The 23,170-nt window shown below is 32.3% G+C and overlaps 2 protein-coding genes across 6 annotated transcripts in view; one reads left to right on the top strand and one right to left on the bottom strand.

The window, feature by feature from the left end:
• Nucleotides 1-23,170, bottom strand: part of DOCK7 (dedicator of cytokinesis 7) — a 206,915-nt gene that overhangs the window by 118,902 nt on the left and 64,843 nt on the right. For all 5 annotated transcript variants that reach the window (XR_006785286.1, XM_045835467.1, XM_045835468.1 and 2 more), the window contains exons 13-14: nt 22,549-22,642; nt 21,754-21,916 (exon numbers count right to left, since the gene is read on the bottom strand). Coding sequence is in view for 4 of the 5 variants with exons in the window: in XM_045835467.1 (XP_045691423.1) it covers nt 21,754-21,916; nt 22,549-22,642 (257 nt within the window). In the remaining variant the exon portion in view is untranslated. The remainder of the gene's footprint in view (nt 1-21,753; nt 21,917-22,548; nt 22,643-23,170) is intronic.
• Nucleotides 1,742-13,064, top strand: ANGPTL3 (angiopoietin like 3). The gene is made up of 7 exons (XM_045835473.1): nt 1,742-2,306; nt 2,942-3,052; nt 5,594-5,708; nt 6,722-6,835; nt 7,252-7,347; nt 9,589-9,855; nt 12,831-13,064. The coding sequence occupies exons 1-7, from the start codon at nt 1,812-1,814 to the stop codon at nt 13,013-13,015; spliced, it is 1,383 nt and encodes a 460-aa protein (XP_045691429.1). The 5' UTR covers nt 1,742-1,811; the 3' UTR covers nt 13,016-13,064.

Below are 23,170 nucleotides of genomic sequence, written 5' to 3'. Positions count from 1 at the left end.
TCTGTTAGTGTTACAAGTGAGGAATTATATAAATTGTGCAAAAAGAGGTTAATATTATAGTACAATAACCCAAATGGAAGAAAATTCCTTCACGTAGCCTCTCTTTGGTATTAATGTCCAGTTACTGCATGCATTGAAGGAGGCACTTTTCAAATTTCTTTCTCTAAAAAGAATCTCCTCTATCAAAAAAGGGTGAACATCTACTATATATAAAATATATGCTTGGAAAACTGCCATGTTATGAGTGCATCATTCTATTACTAATTCAATAAATATTTATTATTTCTCCAACAAGTAAGGCATTGTACTAAAGTGCTATAAAATATATAAATTAAAAACTGATATAGATCTTGCCAATAAATAGCTTATAGTACAATAGAGATGAGAAGTTGGCTTATCAACAAGAAAGCAGATAAAACATCAGGGTCAATAGTTCTAAGCCAGAAAAGTAGACAGTTTAGTTAAGAGAAGTTTCGAAATATGTCCTTCATGACCAATGATGACAACACTAACTTTTCCCTTTAAAAGAGGGAGAAAATTCAAATTTGTTCACTAGTTCAGCATTTGCTTTTATAATTCCATAACATGGACCACTGGTAAGGGCAAAATGAAAATAAACTATAAGGAACATTTTGTTTTTCTTCTTCATTAGTCATTAGTGGAATTTGTATATTTTTAGTTAATTACATTCTTTATTGCTCTTAACAGAAATATTTACATGATTCTGTACTGGATACTTAGAAAAAATATACACAGGCTAAACAAAAGGCATAATTCCTTATACTACATTAAGGTCCAAGGAAACAAAACTCAGAAGACATATATTCAAACAAAATTTCCCAACTTATGTCATCTTATCATGAGATTGGATAATATTTATTACAGTATGTACATAAATGAATTGTTTCTAATTAACAAAAAAATAGCTAATATATAATCCTGTGAATGTTTACTAAACATCGGGTAGTATTCTAAGTGCTTTAAAAACATTAATTTTTAATCTTTATACAACCCAATAAAGTAGGTATTTTACTTCACTTGAGAGACAAAAAAAACAGAGATGCAGGAAAGCTAAGTAATTAGACCAAGCATCACGCAGCTGATGAACAGCAGAGCATTCCGATTTAGCCCGCTTCTCTCCATAATCACACTCTACCTACCACAGCAGTATATACATCTACTGTAAACATTCTATATCCAAAGCCCTTAATTCTAATTCACCAAAAGAAAAGGTCCCTATTTTATACCTGGAAGAAGCATTTCTAAGAGTAGATATTTAGCAATGGTTTATTTTGTAAATTAACAATTCAGAATTTTAAAGTGGAGGAAGGCTTCACAGAGAAGGCATTAATTTTAGGAGACAGATCACTATTTCCTTAAAAACTAAAATACAATCTGGGGAATGCATATTTAATTAATTAATTTTTCTCAACTTTAATGATGAATTTACCAGTAAAAAGAGTTTGGTGTTTACTTTTAAATCTCTAAAAAGCATGACTAAAATAAGCTTTTAAAAACAGGTTGATATCATTTAAAATGCAATTTATAATATAGCAAAATTAAACACAGTAATAATTTAGAATTACCTATTGTTAGTTGCTCATTTCTTTGGTATCACTTAGCATTGATCTAACTAAATGTGAAAGGTTACATTCGTACAAGTTTACACAACTTAATGATTAACTACATTCACCTGCCAACCTTACCCGTTTATGCGGCAAACAGTGGTATATATAGAGTTTAGAAATCTAGGTCTGCTTACTGGGGATAATTAGTCCAAAATTGCTTAAAATTGAATACTTAAGATAAAAATGTACACGATTAAGTTCTTTCTTTTCATTGTGCCTCTAGTTATTTCTTCCAGAATTGACCAAGACCATCCATCATTTGGTTCTATATCTCCACAGCCAAAATCAAGATTTGCTATGTTAGATGATGTAAAAATTTTAGCCAATGGCCTTCTTCAGTTGGGACATGGTCTTAAAGACTTTGTCCATAAGACTAAGGGCCAAATTAATGACATATTTCAAAAACTCAATATATTTGACCAGTCTTTTTATGATCTATCATTGCAAACTAATGAAATCAAAGAAGAAGAAAAGAAACTTAGAAACACTACATCCAAACTGCAAGTCAAAAATGAAGAAGTGAAGAATATGTCACTTGAACTCAATTTAAAACTTGAAAATGTCCTAGAAGAAAAAATTCTACTTCAACAAAAAGTGAGGTATTTGGAGGAGCAATTAACTAATTTAATTAAAAATCAACCTGAAATTCAGGAACACCCAGAAGTAACTTCACTTAAGGTAAGTAGAAACCAAAAGTGTTCATGATTATGTTTCAATGTGGATTTTTTTTTAAATATTTTAAGACACACTACTTTACTTCGTAGTACAGGTGAAATACTTTATATGTTTTAAGAAAAAAAGCCTCTAGGAAATAAAACTTTCCATTATAATTTTAAGTTAGTTTTTGTTTCCCTAACATATATGAAAACAACTAAACTTTACATTTCAGATGAAAACTATAACTCAGTTAAATAATAAAATATAGAACACAGTACTGCAAATTATTGGAGGCAAGTAAAATGTTAAAGGACTGTAACTTGAAGCTATTCCATGTTTGGAATAAATAAAAGTTATATAATCAATAGTAAAGATTTATGCCTATTAATATACTGGGGCTTTTTCATTTAAATGAAATAGTTGGAAGTTCAGGAAACCAATTTTATAGATGGTACACTTTAAATAAAACATAAAAACAAAGGTATGTACTATTTGAAAGAAGCATACAAGAGAAAAATGACCAATATTCATTTTTCTAACATACTATTAGCTTTAAAAAATTAGACTGTGATAATGTTATAGGAAATTTTAAAAGTCTAATTTAACAAAAATGAAAGAAAAAAGAAACTTCTAACCAGCCTACAACCTATGTCCAGACTTTTGTACAACAGCAAGATAACAGCATCAAAGACCTTCTCCAGACTGTGGAAGAACAATATAGACAATTAAACCAACAGCACAGTCAAATAAAAGAAATAGAAAATCAGGTAAGTCAATATTTTAATGGTATGTCCAATATTTTACATAAAATTTAGGTTTATAAAAACATTGAACCCTGAAATTATTTTAAATAATTATAGCTAAATAGTGAATACAATTATCACATTAGCATCATTGCTATGCTTGCAGGCTCTAAAACTAATAAATTTACCAGGGTTTCAATCCTGACTCTTAAAATTTTTGTATGGCCTTGAAAATTACTTAACCCCTCTGTCTCTCACTTACCTCACTCTATGAAGATAGTAAGAAGAATCTTATAGGATTGTTGTGAGAAAAACATAATTAATTCATGTAATGTACATCCTCAATATAGCAGCCAAAGTGATTATGAAAATTTAAATCAGACCACATCTCTCTTTGTTCAAAACCCTACAATGTCTTCCCATCTCACTCACATTGGCCTGTGAGGCCCCAGATGACCCTTGATTGTCTCACTGACTTCATCTCTTCTACCCTAGGCATACAAGTCTCTTCACTGTTACTGAAAAACATCAAGCATGCTGCCATCTCAGGGCCTTTGCCTTGCTGTTCCCTGTCTGGAATGCTCCTCTCCCTGGTTCTGCATGGCCACTCTCATTTCCTTTTGGTCTTTCTCAAATACAGACTTCTCTATGGAGTCTTCTCAAGTGACTTAAAAATTAGAATCCCCTCCTCCCATTCTTGACACCTGCTACCTCCTTCATTACTCTCTTTTTTCCCTAAGCATGTTACAGCTAGTTAACATAATATATATTTAGTTATTTATCTTGTCTGTCCCTGCAGTAGTATATAAGCTCCATGAATACAGGGATTTTCTTCCATTTTTTTAAAATACCTTTCCCCAGAACACCGCATACTGTCTGACACTTAGTAGCCACTTAATAAACACATGTCGAATTAATAAAGGTATTTTTCAGCACAAAAAGTCAATAAAACATTATTATTATTATTATTATTAAAAACTATGTACCTGATAATTAAGTTTAATTCTCAGCAACAAAATTAACCCACAATGTAAACAATGGGCTACATAAAGCTATCAGAATCTATGCATTACAATATACAGGGTCTGGCACAAATAATGTGCCTCTTTTATTACAAAATCTTTTATTACAAAATCATAAGGATGTAATTCTGTAACATAACAACATCACACTCAAGTACAGTGTATGACATTTTAGGTGAACTGTTCAAATTAAAACTATAACTTATTACACCCATATTATTACTTTACCAACCACACTCAAGCAGGCATTACTTCTGCCAGTTTCTGTATAGTACAGTTCAATATATCAATTAATACTATTAAATAGTCACTTAAGCGGATTTCAAAAATAACACAGACTTGAAGAAGTTGGTAAAAAAAATAGTTGTCAAGAATTATAAAACAAATAGTACCACCAATCCCCAGTAAACAAATGTATCATATATTTCAGTAATTTTGTGACTCATAATTTTAGTAGGTTATTTTTGCTAATTTATGAATCAAACTTAGTAGGTTACTTTTGTTAATTGTCCAAAACATTTTTGCCAAGTAGTTTGATTTCTATAATTTCATTCTTACTGTATGTTATTTTCCTAAATTCTATTTCCTATATCTTTTATTATAATAAATAAACCTGCTCACAAATATAAAATGTCATCATTAGAAAATGATATATATCTAATAATAAAATGTATGAAAAATTTATACAAAGAATTTGAGTTGACAAAAAAGCCTTAGATCACCTGATCCAACTTTGTTACATTTAAATGAAGAAACCAAAACTGTAAAAGTTAAAAAACCTTAAGATCACATAGTTACTTAGTAGAAAAGACTGATGTCCAGTAAGTAAACTTTACAACAGATCCTTGAGAATTAGGTTCTATGAAACGCCATTTATGCTAATATCAAAAAAACAATATTAACAACACAAGATATAAATACATACTCCATTTTTCTCAATCCATAAGAAAAGCTATCCTATCGGCCAACAAATTACAATCCTAGAACACTTTAAATAAGAATAAACTGTTATTGCTAAACAGACAATGAAATATTGAAAATTTTGAAAGTAAATAAACTTTCCAATTTGTTACCTTTACAGATGTTTACATATCAAACACTATCAAGAAAGCAGCTATATTGAAATCATGTGCTAAGTCTTTATGGTAGGTCTGAGAAACAATGAGACCTACAATTGAGAATTAATAAATTTAAAATCTGCCATACTACTGAATGCAATGTATATTCTATTCATATAAATAAATATAACATATTAAAGTATTATATTTATAAATTCTCTGCCTTTGGTCTTGATGTATTTAAACTAATTTGTCTGCCTCACTTTTTCTCTATTAACTCATTAAATAATGTGCCTGATTAAATATTTTGATAATGGATTATCTGTACAATCTGTATAGCTTGTTTATCCCTCTTAAAAATCAAAAGCTATAACATATTATGAACTAAAAACTGCATACAAGTTGTACTTTAATATCCTCACTCAGATTCCCCTAATTGTATACTCAGTGCCATTTTTAAAAGTAGATTTATTTTCTTTTATCAGTTAAGAAGAAGTGGTATTCAAGAATCCACAGAAAATTCTCTTTCTTCAAAACCAAGAGCACCCAGAACTACTCCCTCTCTTCATTTAAATGAAACAAAAAATGTAGAACATGATGGTAAGACAATTTGGTTTCCTTCTTGAAACTATTATCAAATTCCTCTTCTATCTTCAACATTCCCATAAAAAAAAAATCCCTATTCTCAGGGCCTTTTCTAGACTAAAAGAGAAAAGAGACAAAGCCACCTAATATAATGTCAACCTAACTTGGATCCTCATGGCTTTTTTTTACCCTATAGAACACATTCTTAAGATAATCATGGATATATGAGTATAGACTTGATATTAGACAATATGGAATTATTATTAATCTTCCTAGATGTAATACTGCTACTGTAGTCATAAATAAGAATAATATCATGTTTAAGAGATGCATGCTAAAATATCTAGGAGGTTAACAGTCATATGTTTGCAAATTGCTTTCAAATAGCAAAGCAAAATATGTACTTGTGTATATGTGTGTTTATAAAGCAAATATGGTAAAATGTTAATAACTGTTGAATATGAGCGGAAAGATTATGGTGTTCTCTTCAATGTTTCTACTTTCCATTGCTTGAAAATTTTCATAAGAAAAACAAAAAGATGGAGGAACAAAATCTCCATTCCCAACCAAACTTCAACAAAATGATATACTTACAAAACACATTTATTATTTATGTAATTCATGCAGAAAAAAAGGTCTCAGATTCCTCCATGTATTTTTACTCTTCTATACACATCTGTGACACCTTCTATGAGCCAAACATTATAGTAATGTCTTGTATGTGGTATTCTATTTATATTCTTCCTACATCTAGCAAACAAAGTGCTTCAAATTCTCATTTTGTCACTTTTCTTAAAAAGAAATCAGTTTGGTAATAACTACTTTGATATTCTTTGCATAACATGCCACCTAATAAAAATTGTTTAGCATAAAGTACTTTTTCATTAATATATGAATTTCAGTAACACATTACTGAAAAAGGCTCAAGGCTACAGTCATTGTAATTCCATAAGATGTCAAGTAAAATCTCAAACTCTACCGATATTCTTACTACTATACCTTATGTAATAATATTTTGTTGATTCTAGATATGCCTGTTGATTGTACCGCCATTTATAACAAAGGTGAACACACAAGTGGCATCTATCCCATTAGACCCAGCAACTCTCAAGTTTTTACTGTCTACTGTGATGTTAAATCAGGTAAAACTAGACTATGAAGAAAATGGACAGTAGTTAGTTTAGACTACTCACTACCTATTAGTAAGACTGATCCTGTTATCTTTATTCTGAATATATATAAAATGGAACATTGACATGAGTAGTAGTCATGTAGATCTAGTATTTTCATTTGTCTTCGTATATTTACTCATTCACATATTCAATATTCTCCATCTTCTATAAAATAATCTGAAATGACTATTGTCAATAAATTTATTCTTAGTTGCCCTTTACTTAACTTCTTAGGGCAATAATAAATAATAAAAATGTTATTACCAAAATAACATTAATAACTATTTTACAGAGCTACCAGTGAAAACCAAACCAAATAACAGTATTTTGTTACATCTGTCAGTATAAGTCTATTAAAAATGCACATGTTTGTTCACCATATTCAGGTAATTCATGGACATTAATTCAACATCGAATAGATGGATCACAAAACTTTAATGAAACTTGGAAAAACTATAGATATGGTTTTGGACAGCTTGATGGTAAGATTGACTCCATCCATTTATTCATTGATTTACTTGTTAAAAATATGTATTGAAGACTTATCATGAACTAGGCATTAGGAATGAGGAACAGCCCCAGCCTTCATAACACTTATGAACAAGTTACACATTTGTTAGTAATTACAATTATTATGTATTTTTCTTAAGAATACTGATTATGCTATTAGCTGTCCCATTTTTTTCTCCCCTTTATCCTCTTCCACCTGGTACCCCTATTCCCTCCAACATTCCCCCCAGGTTAGTTCATGTACATGGGTCATATATGTAAGTTCTTTGGCTTTTCCATTTCCTATACTATTCTTAACCTCCCCCTGTCTACTTTATACCTACCAATTATGCTTCTCATTCTCTGTATATTTCCCCCCATTCTTTCCCTCCCCACACCCGCTGATAACCCTCCATGTGATCTCCATTTCTGTGATTCTGTTCCTGTCCTAGTTGTTTGCTTAGTTTGTTTACATTTATTATGTCTTTATTTGAATTATACTATTCACAACTACATGTCTGTTCTTAAGTATACTTATCAAATTTAATTCAATGGCTTCTATTTATCATGATTATTCAAAACAATTTTGATTAAGTGCTATATACTTTGATACAAGGTAAATGCTATGAATGAGAAACAACGAATACCGTATTTATCATTATAACTCTTCCTTATTAACATTTTAGACATCAATTATTTGGAGGTTGGGAGAGATGAAGCCATGCAGTGTATAGTATAAAATGCTTAGATTTCAATTATTTAAATATAAATGTATACCATACGATGTGTAGTTTAAAATAAATTAGTGAACTCAATGTAATTATTATATTTGGATCAGAAAATAAATAAGATAAAAATAAGCAAAATAAAAATAAATACCAGAGGTTTAAAACCCCAAAAACATGTTATATAAGCCATGAATGATATATAAGTACACATTTATATGGTAGAAAACATTCATTATTTTATCAAACTTTTAAATACTTGATACATACAATTTGAACATTAAAAAAACTCATATTCAAACTACGGGTTAAACACCTAACTAAAAGGTATATTCAATAACATGTTTTATACCTTCAAATCTTCTAAGAGTGAATGAACCCAAAAATAAAAGGCTGATAGTTAAGTTCAAAGTACTCATTTATTTCTGTAAGCAGCTAAGCCATTTATAATGCATTCAAAAATCTATGCATAGATGGTGCCCAATATGTGGCTCTCACATCTTTAAATTTAGGTTTTCTTATAATAACCCACTGGAAGCACAGAGGAAATCAGCTTTGGAATCAAGTTTCTATTCCCCAAATATGTAATTCCTCTTCCCCCACCTTGGTGGTACTATCATATATATGCTTGGTATTGATAAAACAACTTTTCCTTGCTTCCTGGTTTCTAGTTCATAAGCAAAATTGACTGAACACTGTTGATGGTAATCTTAGTGTTTCACCAGTTTTTGTCAGCCTTCCCATTAAATTGTATTTGAGATAAAAGAAAAAGAAAAAGAAAGTAAGCCATTCATACTGGCTATCCTTAAAATGACATGTTACTAATTCAATATCAATAGAGAATTTTTACTTCATCTTTTATAAATATTTTGATAAAAGGACTGTGATAATTTAAAATGATCAACTTCTATTTATTATGCTTTTAATTTCAAATAAAAATAATTTTTATATAGAAGCTATTAAGAATTATGCTTTTTAATTTTAAATGTTTTTTAAACATTTCTTTCCTTCTTTTTCCACAAATAAATATATATATCAAGCAAATATCAAAAGCCAAGGCTAAATTTGAGGAAAATGACTGCCATTATCCATGTCCCTAAAAATAGTTAACAAATCACTTGATCATATATGGGTATTAGTAAAGAGCTGATAGTAAAGCCAGTACATATAAGGACCCAGAAGTGAGATAATATTTTACAAATGACCAGACCTAAAAAACCTGTAAGAAGCCTAATGTGTTTAACCTATCAAATATGTCTCATAATACTCATTTTAGAAAGGATAATCAGACTTAGGCAAGCCTATTAATATCCTTAATATTTTTGTACATGTAACTTACCTTCAAAAAAACTGGTTTAAAGAGAAATCTTTTCAGAGACTCTAAAATAACAAATGAATTCAAGACTAAAACAACTCATTACACTAGTAAAAAACTGTCTCAAGAAAAAAACATGTCAATACCTATTTTGCAGTTAATAATCCATAGATTTTTACAACTTTTCTTTTCAGGAGAATTTTGGTTGGGTCTAGAGAAGATATACTCCATAGTAAAGCAATCTAATTATATTTTACGAATTGAGCTAGAAGACTGGAAAGACACCAAGCATTATATTGAATATTCTTTTCACTTGGGAAATCATGAAACCAACTATAAACTACGCCTCATTGAGATTAAAGGAAATGTCCCCAACATACTCCCAGAAAACAAAGATTTGGTGTTTTCTACTTGGGATCACAAGGCACAAGGACACGTCCTTTGTCCAGAAAGTTATTCAGGTATAGTTTTCCCAATATCAATACTTTGTTTTTCTTTTTTTTATAAATTATATCTTATCAATTATGCTATTACAGTTGTCCTGATTTTTCCCCCGGGCTCCTCTGCCACCCAGCATCCCCCAACTCCCTCAGGCAATCCCCCACCATTGTTCATATTCATGCATCATGCATATATTTTCTTTAGCTGTTCCATTTCCTATACTGTACTTTACATCCCCATGGCAATTCTGTAACTACCTATTTGTACTTCTTAATCCCCTCATCTCTTCACCCATTCCCCCACAACCCCTTTCCATCTGGCAACCATTGAAACTCTCTCCATGATTCTATATCCATGACTCCCTCTCTTTCTTCATTTGCTTAGCTTGTTTTTTAGATTCAGTTGTTGATAGATTTGCATTTTTGCCATTTTACTGTTTATAGTTTTCATATTTTCTTAAGTCCCTTTAACATTTCACATAATAGTAATTTTATGTGCACTCCTTTAGTTTAGTTTTTTGTTTGGTTTGTGTCTAGAAAGCTCTTTTTCTACTCTTTAATTCTAAATGATAGCTTTGTTGGGTGAGCAATCATGGCTGTAGTTCCCGGCTTTTCATGACTTTGAATATTTCCTTCCAATCACTTCTAGTCTGCAAAGTTTCTTTTGAGAAATCAGCTGACAGTCTTACCAGAACTCCCCTGTAGGTAACTAATTTCTTTTCTTTTGCTGCTTTTAAGATTCTTTCTTTATTTTAAACTTTGGCATTTTAGTTATGATATCTCTTGGAGTGGGTCTCTTTGCATTCATCTTGTTTCGGACTCTCTGTGCTTCCTAGACTTGCACATCTATTTCACTTGCCCATTTAAGGAAGTTCTCTTTCAACAGGAAATCTGTTTCCCTATTTCTTGCTCTTTCTCTTCTCTTTCTGGCACCCCTATGATGTGAACGTTTGAAGTTGTCCCAGAGGCAACTTATATTATCCTCAGTTCTATTTTGGATTCTCTCTTCTTTTTATTGTTCTGATTGGTTGTGCTTTGCTTCCTTATGTTTCAAATCATTGATTCGATTCTTGGCTTCATCCACTCTACTGTAGTTTCCCTATAAGTTGTTATTTCAATTATTGTACCCTTCATTTCTGACCAGATATTTTTTATGCTTTTGAGGTCTTCACTAAGTTCCTTGAGCATCTATAACCAGTGCTTAGAACTCTGCATACGATAGACTGCTATCTCCATTTTGTTTAGTATGTTTTCTAGAGTATCGATCTGTTCTATCATTTGGCCATATTTCTTTGTCTCCTCATTTTGGCAACCTCCCTGTGTTTGTTTCTATGTATTAGGTAAAACCGCTTTGACTTCCTGTCTTGGTAGCATGGCCTAATGTGGTAGGTGTCTTATAGGGACCAGTGGCGCAGCCTCCACTATCACCCAAGCTGAGTACTGAAGGTGTACTCATGTGGGCCAACGATACCTTCCTCTTGTAGTTAAGCCTTGGTTGCTGTTGGCAGGTCAATGGGAGGGATTTATCCAGGCCAGTCAGCCACAAGGACTAGCTGTGACCCCTTAATACCAACGCCCGCCCTTCATGAAGGATCAGCTGTGCAGTATAGGGTTGTGGTGCTCTGATGTACTCTATAGCTGTCCAATGGGTGCATTGGCCCTGGGTTTCCCAGGTGGTGAAGGCCAAGGTCAGCCCCCACCAGTGTTTTGCCTGGGGCAACCCTGCCTGAGTTATAAAACAATCTGAGATGGCTGCTACTTTTGCTGGGCTTAGAGATTCCCAGGCAAAGCCAAACTGTGATTCTAGCTTGCTGTTGCTAGTGCCATGCCTGGGGCCACACTGAGGCCAGCTGTTGCTTATTTGAGAGGATTTAAAAAGTTGTGAAGCTTGAGCCAAGAATAGCCATTCATATAGAAAAAGCAGCTTGGTTGGGCCGGGAAGTTGGGTGGGGCAGAGTCTCTGGGGATCTCCAAGGTGAGTCAAACAGTATAGCCAGGTTGATGGAGTCTCAGATATGGCATCAGCTTGCCGGCTCTGTGGCGGGAGGGTTTAGAGACAGGACCTTGGCCTCTGCTCGCCTTCATACCAGACAGTTCAGTTTCTTCCTTATGCTATCAGAGCCTTTCAAATTGCTACCCTGATGCTGGAGCTCAGAGGGTGTGAGTCTTGAGTCTGAGTAGTTGATTCATGTGTAGGTTCTTTAGGAGAACTGCTTGGGGCTTCAGCAGCTTCTTCCACCAACTCAATCCCCTCTGGTTTTTGCAACAAGAAGTTGTGGAGACTTACCTTCCTCGAACTGGAACCTTGGGTTTGGGGGCCTGGTGTGGGGCTAGGACTCCTCACTCTTGAGATATCCCAAATTTTATCCACCACATGTGGGTGAGAGACCAACCCTTTCTATGTCTGCAACACTCCTACCAGACTGGATACCTATATGCCACATATAACATATATGTATCTGTGTGTGTGTGTGTGTGTGTGTGTGTGTGTGTGTGTGGTTTCTTTAATTCTGTAGGAGGCACACTCCCAATCAACTCAATTTCTGATGGTCCTGAGCAATCATTGTGTTATATTTTAGTTGTAATTTTGATGTGGTTGTGCAAATAGGTGAGCTATGTCTGCGTGTGCCACCATCTTGACTGGAAGTCTCTATACTTTATTTTTCTGTTAATACTATCTTCCCCAAGTATCAGCTAATATCTACAATGTCAACTCTTTAAAATCTGAATTCCAAATAAACATTTTTTTCTATAAAGATATCTTAAGTGTTAAAATTTGATTTTAATTCAACTAAGTATTTTACCTTTAACCTTGCTCAGATATTTTATTTTTGTTGAGGTATATGAGACTTGTATAGATTATTTAAAATAAAGATGTATCATATAACACTGTCATATTTTATAAGAAATGAGGATATATATACTAATGAGGAAATACAATAACAATAGCTACATATGAGTTTGTATCCATTGAATTGTATATCTATCTTCTTTAGGAGGCTGGTGGTGGCATGATGCATGTGAGGAAAACAACCTGAATGGTAAATACAACAAGCCAAGAGCAAAAACTAAGCCAGAGAGGAGAAGAGGAATATGTTGGAAGTCTCAAAATGGAAGATTATACTCTATCAAATCAACCAAAATGTTGATCCGTCCAATAGATTCAGAAAGCTTTGAATGAACTAAGGCAAATGAAAAAGCCAATAAATTAAACATTAAAATCTTTCCAAGTTACTGTGGTTTAATAATCTGACATTGAATCCCTAGTAGAGTCTTTAGAAAAAGATTATTTTAAAGCCACTATCAATTTAAGATTAAATATAACATCACATCACTTAAAAGAACACCATTTACCTTCTCGATCAAGTTCTTATGATATCATTTATTCATGTATTTTGTGATATGAAAATTGATTTTAGATGTCACAATCTAAATTTCAGCCAGTGGGGGAACCAGTCTTCAGCATGTGGGCTAATTTCACAACTTCCCAGGTTATAAAAAGACTAGTTTTCTTGCTAAAATTCTAAACTTGAATAAAAATAAAGGACCAATAATTATATAAGTCTCAAATGCTGTAATGCTATTACTTCAAAACCAAATTTTACTCAGTTCATAGTACATATGAAAATCTATAATATGAATTTTTAAACTGATGCTTAATTTTGCTATAAAATAATTTAAAGCAAATGTTTTACATGCTTTACTTATGAAATGGGATGAAATACTGTATTGAAATACATTCACTGTCTTAAATTCAGTAGATCATGATTACTAAGTCATATTGACTTTCCTATCAGGTACCACTGTACCTTAACATAAATTTTCTAACTTATCTATAATGTATACATTTTATATATTTTAACACTTAACTACTGTGGAAAAAAAACATTTTAAGGGATCTTATCAGAATACATTAAGAATGAGTGTATTTGTGACATCAAGTTAAAGTTTAATAATTTATTCCCTCAACATGGTGTGAGTCTAATACTTATGTGTAGGTTTTCAAATATATTAAAAAACACTCAGTTTCTTCACTGTTTAAATAGTCTGAAACATGTGTATGTATGTTTCCAAATTCAATAAAAACTCAGTCCTCTAAATTATAGAAATTTAAATTCTTGTAGTTTTTTAAATTTATATCCTATAGAAGTATGACTGTTATTTCTAATTTAATTAACTTAAATTCTAAATCCTCAAAGATTATTAGATATAAACATTCTGACAACAATATCACTTGTCAGTATTAATTTTTAAATAAGTTTTTAAAGAAATTACCAAAGAGAAATAAAAATTTAAATTAAAAAAATTGAATTAAATCCAGTTTTTAAAAGATACAGTGCCGAAGTTATACGATGACCCACTCACTTTAGTTAAGTGTTCAGCATTATTTATTTTAAATTATCCAGCATACAAGTGTATGTCATGTATAAAAAAAATCTGACATATAAATATGTATGATCTATGTAGATCCTAAGTAAATATTTTGTTCCAAAAAAAGCACAAAAGAATATAGGGAAGAATAAGTTTTAGTTTTCAGAACCTCACCCAAACCATCAAAATTGACTTTTTAGAGCCAGAATACCAAAATAGCTGTCTTTAAAAAAAAAAAGAAGCGTTCAAGTGCAAAATAATGCATTATTTATTATACCAATTACTTCTTCTATTTGTTTTTCACTTCTTTACAATTCTCAAACAGTATGTTCATTTTGTTCCTTTTGGAAGTTCTGTTAGTTTTTTTCTCCTTTAAATATAAAGCTCAAATTGAGAGATAATTCTGGTAGAGAAAAGGGCAAGAATTTTTTTGTTTATTGTTCACAAAATCATGTCCTTTTGTCCTCAGTACTTTGCCAAAGTGTTTTAATTTCACCACTGACTCACAATTGTCAAACATAAAGCCCTTTTCTCAGTCCACATACCCTTTGCTCTTCCTACTACCTACTAATAACAACATTCTTTTCTCAAACTTGACCTTCATTTTGCTTCCAAATATTACAACACTCTCTAAGGATTATCCATAACTTGAATCCATCTTTATAGTTCTATTCCTTCTTGGTATTTAGTATTATGGGCCAATGTACAATATTCAATCATCTCTTCTACTCTGATCTTCAGAAACTTAATCTACTCTCACAGACTCATTTATTTTCCATGAATATAGTTCCTAAATCTGCATATTATTTCCAGATCTCCCTCCAGTTCTCCTTCTTACATCGCCTATCTGCCATTTCTCCTTTTAATATCCAAGTCTACTCAAATCCAACATATCAAATAACAAATTCATCAATACCTTACTGCCACTGCTGGTCCTTCCTCCCTTATTACCTTATCCCACTCTCCTTACTTCCTTATATCCATTAATGGCACTATCACCATCCTTCCCAGTCACAGAAGCTTAAAACCCAAGAAACATTTCTGGCTTTCCACTTAACTTGTAAACTACCTCTCCTATATCACAAACCACTAAGTCCATTACAATTTTCTTTTGAAAACGTCTCCTAATCTGATATGCTTTCTTCCCCTTTCAACCAAGGATAATGAAAACATATCCTTATAGATTCTGCAGTTATAAGATAAAATGACTTGATTTAAGCATCTTGATTTTAGAATCTTAATAGGATTTTATCTTAAGTTTTAGAATCTTATCTTAAAATTGAACGTGTTTTCCACTCCACAAATCTATCTTCATATAAAAAGTTATTTCCTCCCTAAATCTTCTAAAAAATGATGTTCCTGGAAGATGTATGTCTATCCTGTGGATTTGCATATCGCATATAGCTGTGCCTTCAAAAGAACATGTACCCCAATTAAAAGAGCATAAATCTACAGAATGAAATCCAAATCTCTTCCAGGTACTCAAGGGTTTTTATAATCTGACCCTTAATTCCTTTTTAACTATTTCTGGCCCAACACAATCCCTCAGTTCTCATCAAAATTATCTACTTTTAACCATCCCTATATACTTTCTTAATGCCATTCCATTTGTCTAGAATGCCTACCCAGATCTTTCTGCTTGGCTAGGTCCTATTAATACTTCAAGGTAAAATAGTATCACTTTTCCCATAAATATCTAGTAAATAAACGGAGGCTCCTTTCTCTGAAACCTTGCAGCATTACTGTTTGTACCCCACAACTGATGCTTAGCAAATGAAGAAAAGACAGAAAAGGAAATCTGGCAAAATAATAATAAAACTTTTGAGGAAAAAGTAATGAAAACTCCAAGAGCAAAGATGGTCAATCTACTTGATTTTAATGAATTTTAGTACTTCCTCCCTTTTGTCTGTGGTCTTTCTTTCCACAATTTCAGTTACCCATGCTCAACTGTGGTCCAAAATATTAAATGAAAAACTTCAAAAGTTAACAATTCTCAAGTTTTAAATTGTGTGCTGTCCTGAGTAGCATGATGTACCACATCGTCCCACTTCAACCTTCCTGAGATGTGAATATCCCTTTGTCCAGCATCAATGAGCTGTATATGCTACACACCCATTAGTCACTGAGTAGCAGTCTAGGTAATCAGATTTATTGTATGTAGTAGATAGCAGTGGTACCCTTTATTTTGCACAATAATGTTCTCAAAGCACAAGAGTAGTGATGCAGGCAATTAGGATCTGCCAAAGCCTTAAAGTGCTTCCTTAAGTGAAAGGTAGAAGTTCTAGACTTGGAATGAAAAAACATCCAGTCTGAGGTTGCCAAACTACAGTAAAAACAAATGTTCTATCTGAAATTGTGAAGAAAAAAGACATTTGTGTTAGTTTTCCTCTCACACCTCAAAATGCCCAAGTTACAGCCCCAGAGCATGGTAAGTGCTGAGATAAAATGGAAAGGGCATTAAGTTTGTTAGTGGAAGACATGACATCATGGTGGCTCAATGATCCTCCTGCTGTACTGCCAGAAGGTCAAGAGTAACTTAACATTATGTCACCATGCCTACGTCACTCACCTCACTTCATCTCATCATGTAGGCACTGTACCATCTCACATCATCATGAGAAGGGTGAGAGTGCAGTAAGATATTCTGACAGAGAGAGATACCACATTCACATAACTTTTATTATAATATATTGTTATAATTACTCTGGTATTGGTTATTGTTGTTAATCTCTTACTCTACCTAATTTCTAAATTAAACTTTATTATTGATATGTATAGGAAAAAACATAGTATAATATAACAGGTCCTCAAATAACACTGTTTCATTATAATGTTGATGACATGCTATAGAAATTTAACTCTTGTTTATATCAATTAGGCTATGATAAAATTAGTCTGCTATATGTCATTTCACTTAAAGTCATAGAACCTATCAATAACATTAAGTGAGAACTTACACACAGGGTTTGCCATTACCAGGGGTTTCAGGCAACCTATGGGGGTGTTGGAACAAATCCCCTGCAAATACAGGGAGACTGTGCATTGCAAACTTTCTACACCAAAAGTTTATTCTGAACTCATGTGAATTTTACTGAGAGCAAGTATACACATTTCCTCTTTTAGGGTTACCTATTTTAGTATAATTTACCCACTGTCTCTCATCCTAGAATCAACATGTTTTCATGTCTGTATCTTTCCTTTCTAACAGTGTAACTCACGGATATCAATTAATTCATTCGTTAATCAAAAATGTATTCATTAATCTGTATTTATTGAGTACCTACTATTTGCCTCCTTTATGAAACCTGGTCCAAATATGTAGTTACATATTCCACCTTTTGCTGTAGGGTAATCAAATTTCCTTGTTTTTCTTCCCCATCACTAAAAATAAGCATTGCATTTATGTATGATCAACCAACACAGCAGTTTTCAAAATTGAAAAGTGAGCCAACAGTTAGTTGGCCTTTTTATCAAATTGCAAAGTGTTCTCATGGAAAATCAACTAGGTCAAAATTACTCAATTGGTATGAAATGTGCAGTTCAAGGTCATGAAAATAGGATTAACAGTCTCCCACAGTAAACCTTTACAATAGGGTTACAATGGTCTTATTTAAAATACAAAATCAAGAGTAAAAACTACTTTTATAAATTCATATGCTTAACCTGAGGAACAATCATAATATCTAACAGAGGGGGTCAAACTCATTTTCACCTGGGCCACATCAGCCTCCCAGTTGCCTTCAAAGGGCCAAATGTAATTTTAGGACTGTATAAATGTAACTACTCTTTAACTAGGGGCAAGGAGCTTGGCGCTGCTGGGTAGAAACAAGGTGCTGGGCTGGATAAAACAAGGTGGAGGGCCAGATTCAGCCTGTGGGCTTTGTGTTTGCCACCTGTGATCTAACAAAATGATTAGGTATATTTGAAAAAGCAATAACCTACAACCTTAAAGATGTACAACTATAACCATGTATCATCAAATAAACAAACAATTAAGCCACAGTTTCCACACTCCATATTGTATGGGAATAACCTTGCCAAATCTACTTGATGAGGTTGTTGGAATCATCAAATAAGATACTGTATTTGAATGGTTTTATGAACTATAAAGTTCTAAACAAACTTATATACTTGTAAAAATGGATTTCTTCAGCTCTCCTTAAAAATATAATCTGTATAAAAATGCTCCCTAATTAAAAATATTCTAATTCTCAGGTTAGGAGCACAAAACTGCTCTCCTCACACTGTTACTACTGCTGGAACTTGACTCCTTCCCTCCAAGTCTGAGATAACACTCCACCACATTCAAACGCAAGCCCCTAATTAAAAACTCCTGGGTGGCTACAGTAAAATGTTAGAAAACAGCTCTCAACCCAAGAATTTTTGTAGTTAGTTAAAATAAACTGGGACTAATTCAATGCAATAAAAACTGGAGTTATATATCTAGCAAAACTAAAACAGCAGAGTATGTGCAAATAGCTCTAGACATCTATGAAAACTAAAAATAAATAGAAAGACTAATACTTTTTAAAGCAAAGGACCATAAACTTCAACAGAAAAGAATATATGCACCCCCCTATGTTCAATGCAGCGTTATTTACAACAGTCAAAATCTGGCAGCAGTCCACGTGCCCATCAGTAAATAAGTGGATGAAAAAGCTGTGGTACATTTACACAATGGAATATTACTTGGCAGTAAAAAGAAGGAAATCTTACCCTTTGGGACAGCATGGATGAACCTGGACAGTATTATGCTAAGTGAAATAAGCCAGTCAGAGAAAGACATATACTATATAATCACCATATGATTTCACTCATATGTGGAATCTAATGAACAAAATAAACAAAATAGAACAGACTCATAGAAACAGAGGAGAGACTGACAGCTGTTAGATGAGAGGGAGTTTGAGGGACTGGGTGAAAAAGTTGAAGGGATTAAGCAAAAAAATAAGAAGAAAAAAGAAAACCTCATAAACACAGACACCAGTATGGTGATTACCAGCAGAAAAAGGGAGCGGGGGAAGTAGAAGAGGGTAAAGAGGAAAGAAATTGTGACAGAAGGAGACTTGATTTGGAGTGGAGAAAACACCGAACAATGTACAGATGATGTATTATAGAATTGTACAGCTGAAACCTATATAATTTTATTAACCAAAGTCATGCCAGTAAAATAAATTTTTTCAAAAAGAAAAAGTTTTCAAAGATGTATGTTAGAGAAGAAAATATGTAAAACTGGGCATTTTGTGGGGATAGCGGAAAAATACTTATACTAACATAATATCAAATTATAAGTATTCCTGAAAATTTCTACTAAATAAGCATAAACTTCTAATAATACATTTGGTTTATAACTGAAAAAAAAATTTCTTAATTTTCACTGAAATTTGTACTTCTTTATATTTTGAATGTAGGAAGCTAACCATACTAGTATTAGCAATACATGAGACTTTGTCTTTAACAGATATGCATATTTATATCACAACTACTGCATATATCTCAAAATACTGTTCATACTTATTAATACTTAGAATATATAGTAGTTTTTAGACCTGCGGCTAGCTCTTTTTATTTAATTCATTAATAAAGAAACATATAACTTTAATATTTTTATAACTATAATTCAATGTAATTGAATAGCTTAACACAAGCATTTTTTAAAATCTCTGAGAAATCTTAATCATCTTCAAAAGCATGTTTTTATGCTTTTATAAAAAGCATATATGTAAAAAATAAAAATAAGAAATTAAACTAAAATATATATTTTACACATATATTAATACAGATTGGAAGCAAAAGGTATTAAGCAACAGGAAATCTGTCACTTGCAGAATAGACTTCTTTCTCCTATGGTTTCTCACCTCAGTCAAATGTTTGCTTTAGTCCTGTCCGCTCATTCTCCCTCTATTCAGACAATAATTTTTAAATCTTTTTTACCCCACTACACACTTTAAATACACTCAAGTTTTATACTAAAAATAAATACCATGTGCAAATATTTCCTTAAAACTCAAACTAAAGATGCTTAAATTTCTGGTCTTTTCAGATTCAAATTTGAGCCCTCTGGAATGTCAGTTTTGTCATCTATAAAACAGGGATAATTGTATTGGTCCTGTGCAGGCTGCTATGCAGGATTAATGAGAAAATGGCTGTATATAAACTTTGAAAGGTTCTACTATCAACTTTACTTTCTTTTTTAAACATTATTCACTGGGAAAATACACCCATATAGATTTCCAGAAATTACGGCTTACCGTAGAACATTCCTCAGAAGATAAAAGAATTCTAACTGAACTAAAAGAGTATTCTTGTGATCCATTATAACAATTCAATCAGCAAATATTTATGGAATTTTATGTAAATTTTTATCACATCTCTAAGTTAGTTCATATCTGTTGAGGTTGTCATACTTTTCTATCTATACTAGATTATTATCTAGATATGCTAAAAGCTTTTTTTAAATAAACTAAAAATTCCTAAAAATATTAGCTGTCCATGAGACTAAATAATTCTAACTAAACAGAATAAGCAACCTATGTGACTTAATATTCAGGTCTCATGGGCATTGAAGGCCTAAGTAATAATATAATGCAGGCTACTACTGCTGACTTTGATAATCTTCCTTTTTAAATAATTCTTATCCAGTTATACCCAAAAAGCCCAGTACTGTCATGTATGCAAACCAATTTCTCTCAAGATGTGTAATGCTTTGGTGTATGTAATCGAATAAAGCCAATGATAATAATAATGTCTAAGTTCTATTAGAGTTTAATGTATCAGGGCCTTTGTAAAAAGCTTTGCATTTATTATGTATTTAATCCTCACAAATACAGGTACTTTTATTATCCCCATGTTAAAGAAGAAAAACCAATCAATTCTCAGTTTTAAATAATTCCGAAAAATAAAAGATGGTTAACAAATATCGGTTACAGGAACCCACCTACCAGTTTTTCATAGGATTTGCATTTGGTTGTAGCATTTCAAATAACATGAAAATTATTATTTCTTTATAACCTAAATATTTTTTATAGCCTACAGTCAACTTGATAATCACTGCATCCTTTTTTTTTTTAAATCCTCACCAGAAGATATTTTCATTGATTTTAGTGAGAAAGGAAGGGAGGGAGTGAGGGTCAGAGGGCAGGAGAGAAGTGGATAGAGAGAGAAAGAAAGAGGGAGGGAGAAAAACATCAATGTGAAAGAGAAACCAATCAGTTTTCTCCATTATGCGCCCCAACCTGGGACTGAACCTACAACCCAGGTATATGCCCAGGCCAGGAATCTATCCCTCAGTTTATTCACTTCTAAAATGAAGGTAATGCCTACCTCAAGTTATGAGAAGTAAATAGTATAATGCATGTAAGATAATTAACATTATACCTGGCACACAGTAAAAGCTTAATACATTACAGCTATTAATAACATCATATAGTAAGAAATGAAATATGTAACAAAGCTATAAAAGACTTTTAGAGTTTCATTTTAGTTCTACTTTAATATTAGAGTACACAGTATCTTTTTAAAAAATTCTCCCAAATTACAATGTGTTACCTGTAAGTAGTGTTTGGAACGTAGACATCCCTGGCAGGAAACTCCAAAATTTCTCTGGTAGGTCGAACTCTACTGTCAGGGTAAAGCTTCACCTGAAGAAGCTCTGGGGTCAGGCAATAATGAGGATTTTCAGGTGCTGGAGAAATGTCTATCTTTAACTGAGCTGCATATAAAAACACATAAAAACAATGTAAACATAATAAATAAAAACTTCATGTTAGAAATGTTTTGGGAAGAATATAGATCCTATTTTTGAAAGAAGTCTAGAAGAAACCAAAATTACTATCATCTCAGAACTCAAAATTACTTCATTTTAGAAAGTCTCAAAGGTATCAATTACTGAGAATACATAAGTACTTATAATATATTGAATGAATGAAAGAATGAATGAATAAGGAGGAAGAAGCAAAATGGGGGAAAAAAGAACAGAAATCGAACACAGAAACAAGCCAAGATTTCAAAGGTTAAATATTTTATTTAAACTTGATAAGCTTAAAAATGGTTTTATTCTGGTCATAATATGAATCAATTTCTAAATTTTACCATTTTCTGTACTATTTGTTTAAGCCATGATATTATTCATCGTTCTCATTTTAGTACCCAAATCACCAAAGGTTCTGAATCCTGCATCCAAACTCTTAGACCACATGAGAGCAGAATGAGATGAAGACTGACAAGCCCTGAGCACAGACACATGGGCCAGATACACGAAAAATGGAATACTTAATTACAAACAACACAGTATATTTGTGGTGATAACAGTTATTATCATTTCTACTCAAAATTTTACAATACCTGTAATTGGTCTTAGTCTTCGTAAAACAGAAGATGGCCTTCTCATATCAGCAAGAAATTTGTACAGATCTTCATCACTTAAGCGATCTCCTTCCTGATTTTAAAAACAAGGAAAATTATTTAATAAAATAAATACAGTAGATTAAAAATATTGCCTGTTAATAATCTTGCCCTTCTTCCTTCAATTTAGTAAGCATACAAGTAAATATAATCATGATTAAAAGCTCATCTGCTGATTTATTTCCCTTTCTATGCTTTCAATTTTATTACATGATGATACAACTATTTTTAAATTTTATATATTTATTTATAGCTCATTATGTCTAAAAGATATTACAGGACACTAAAATATTGGAAATCGATACAAGTTGGAGGTACATGAAAAAAGATAGAAAATATCCCTGGCTGGCGTAGCTCAGTGGATTGAGCGCGGGCTGCGAACCAAAGCATCGCAGGTTCAATTCCCAGTCAGGGCACATGCCTGGGTTGCAGGCCATGGCCCCCAGCAACCACACATTGATGTTTCTCTCTCTCTTTTCTCCCTCCCTTCCCTCTCTAAAAATAAATAAATAAAATCTTAAAAAAATATAAAAAATAAGAATATAGACATAAAACAGACATG

The sequence above is a fragment of the Phyllostomus hastatus genome, unplaced genomic scaffold (assembly GCF_019186645.2).
Source record: "Phyllostomus hastatus isolate PE091 unplaced genomic scaffold, TTU_PhHast_1.1 phas_contig_209, whole genome shotgun sequence".
In the NCBI taxonomy this organism is placed as follows: domain Eukaryota; kingdom Metazoa; phylum Chordata; class Mammalia; order Chiroptera; family Phyllostomidae; genus Phyllostomus; species Phyllostomus hastatus.
The sequence above is the reverse complement of the archived record's forward strand: the minus strand, read 5'-3'. Positions and strand labels throughout refer to the sequence as shown.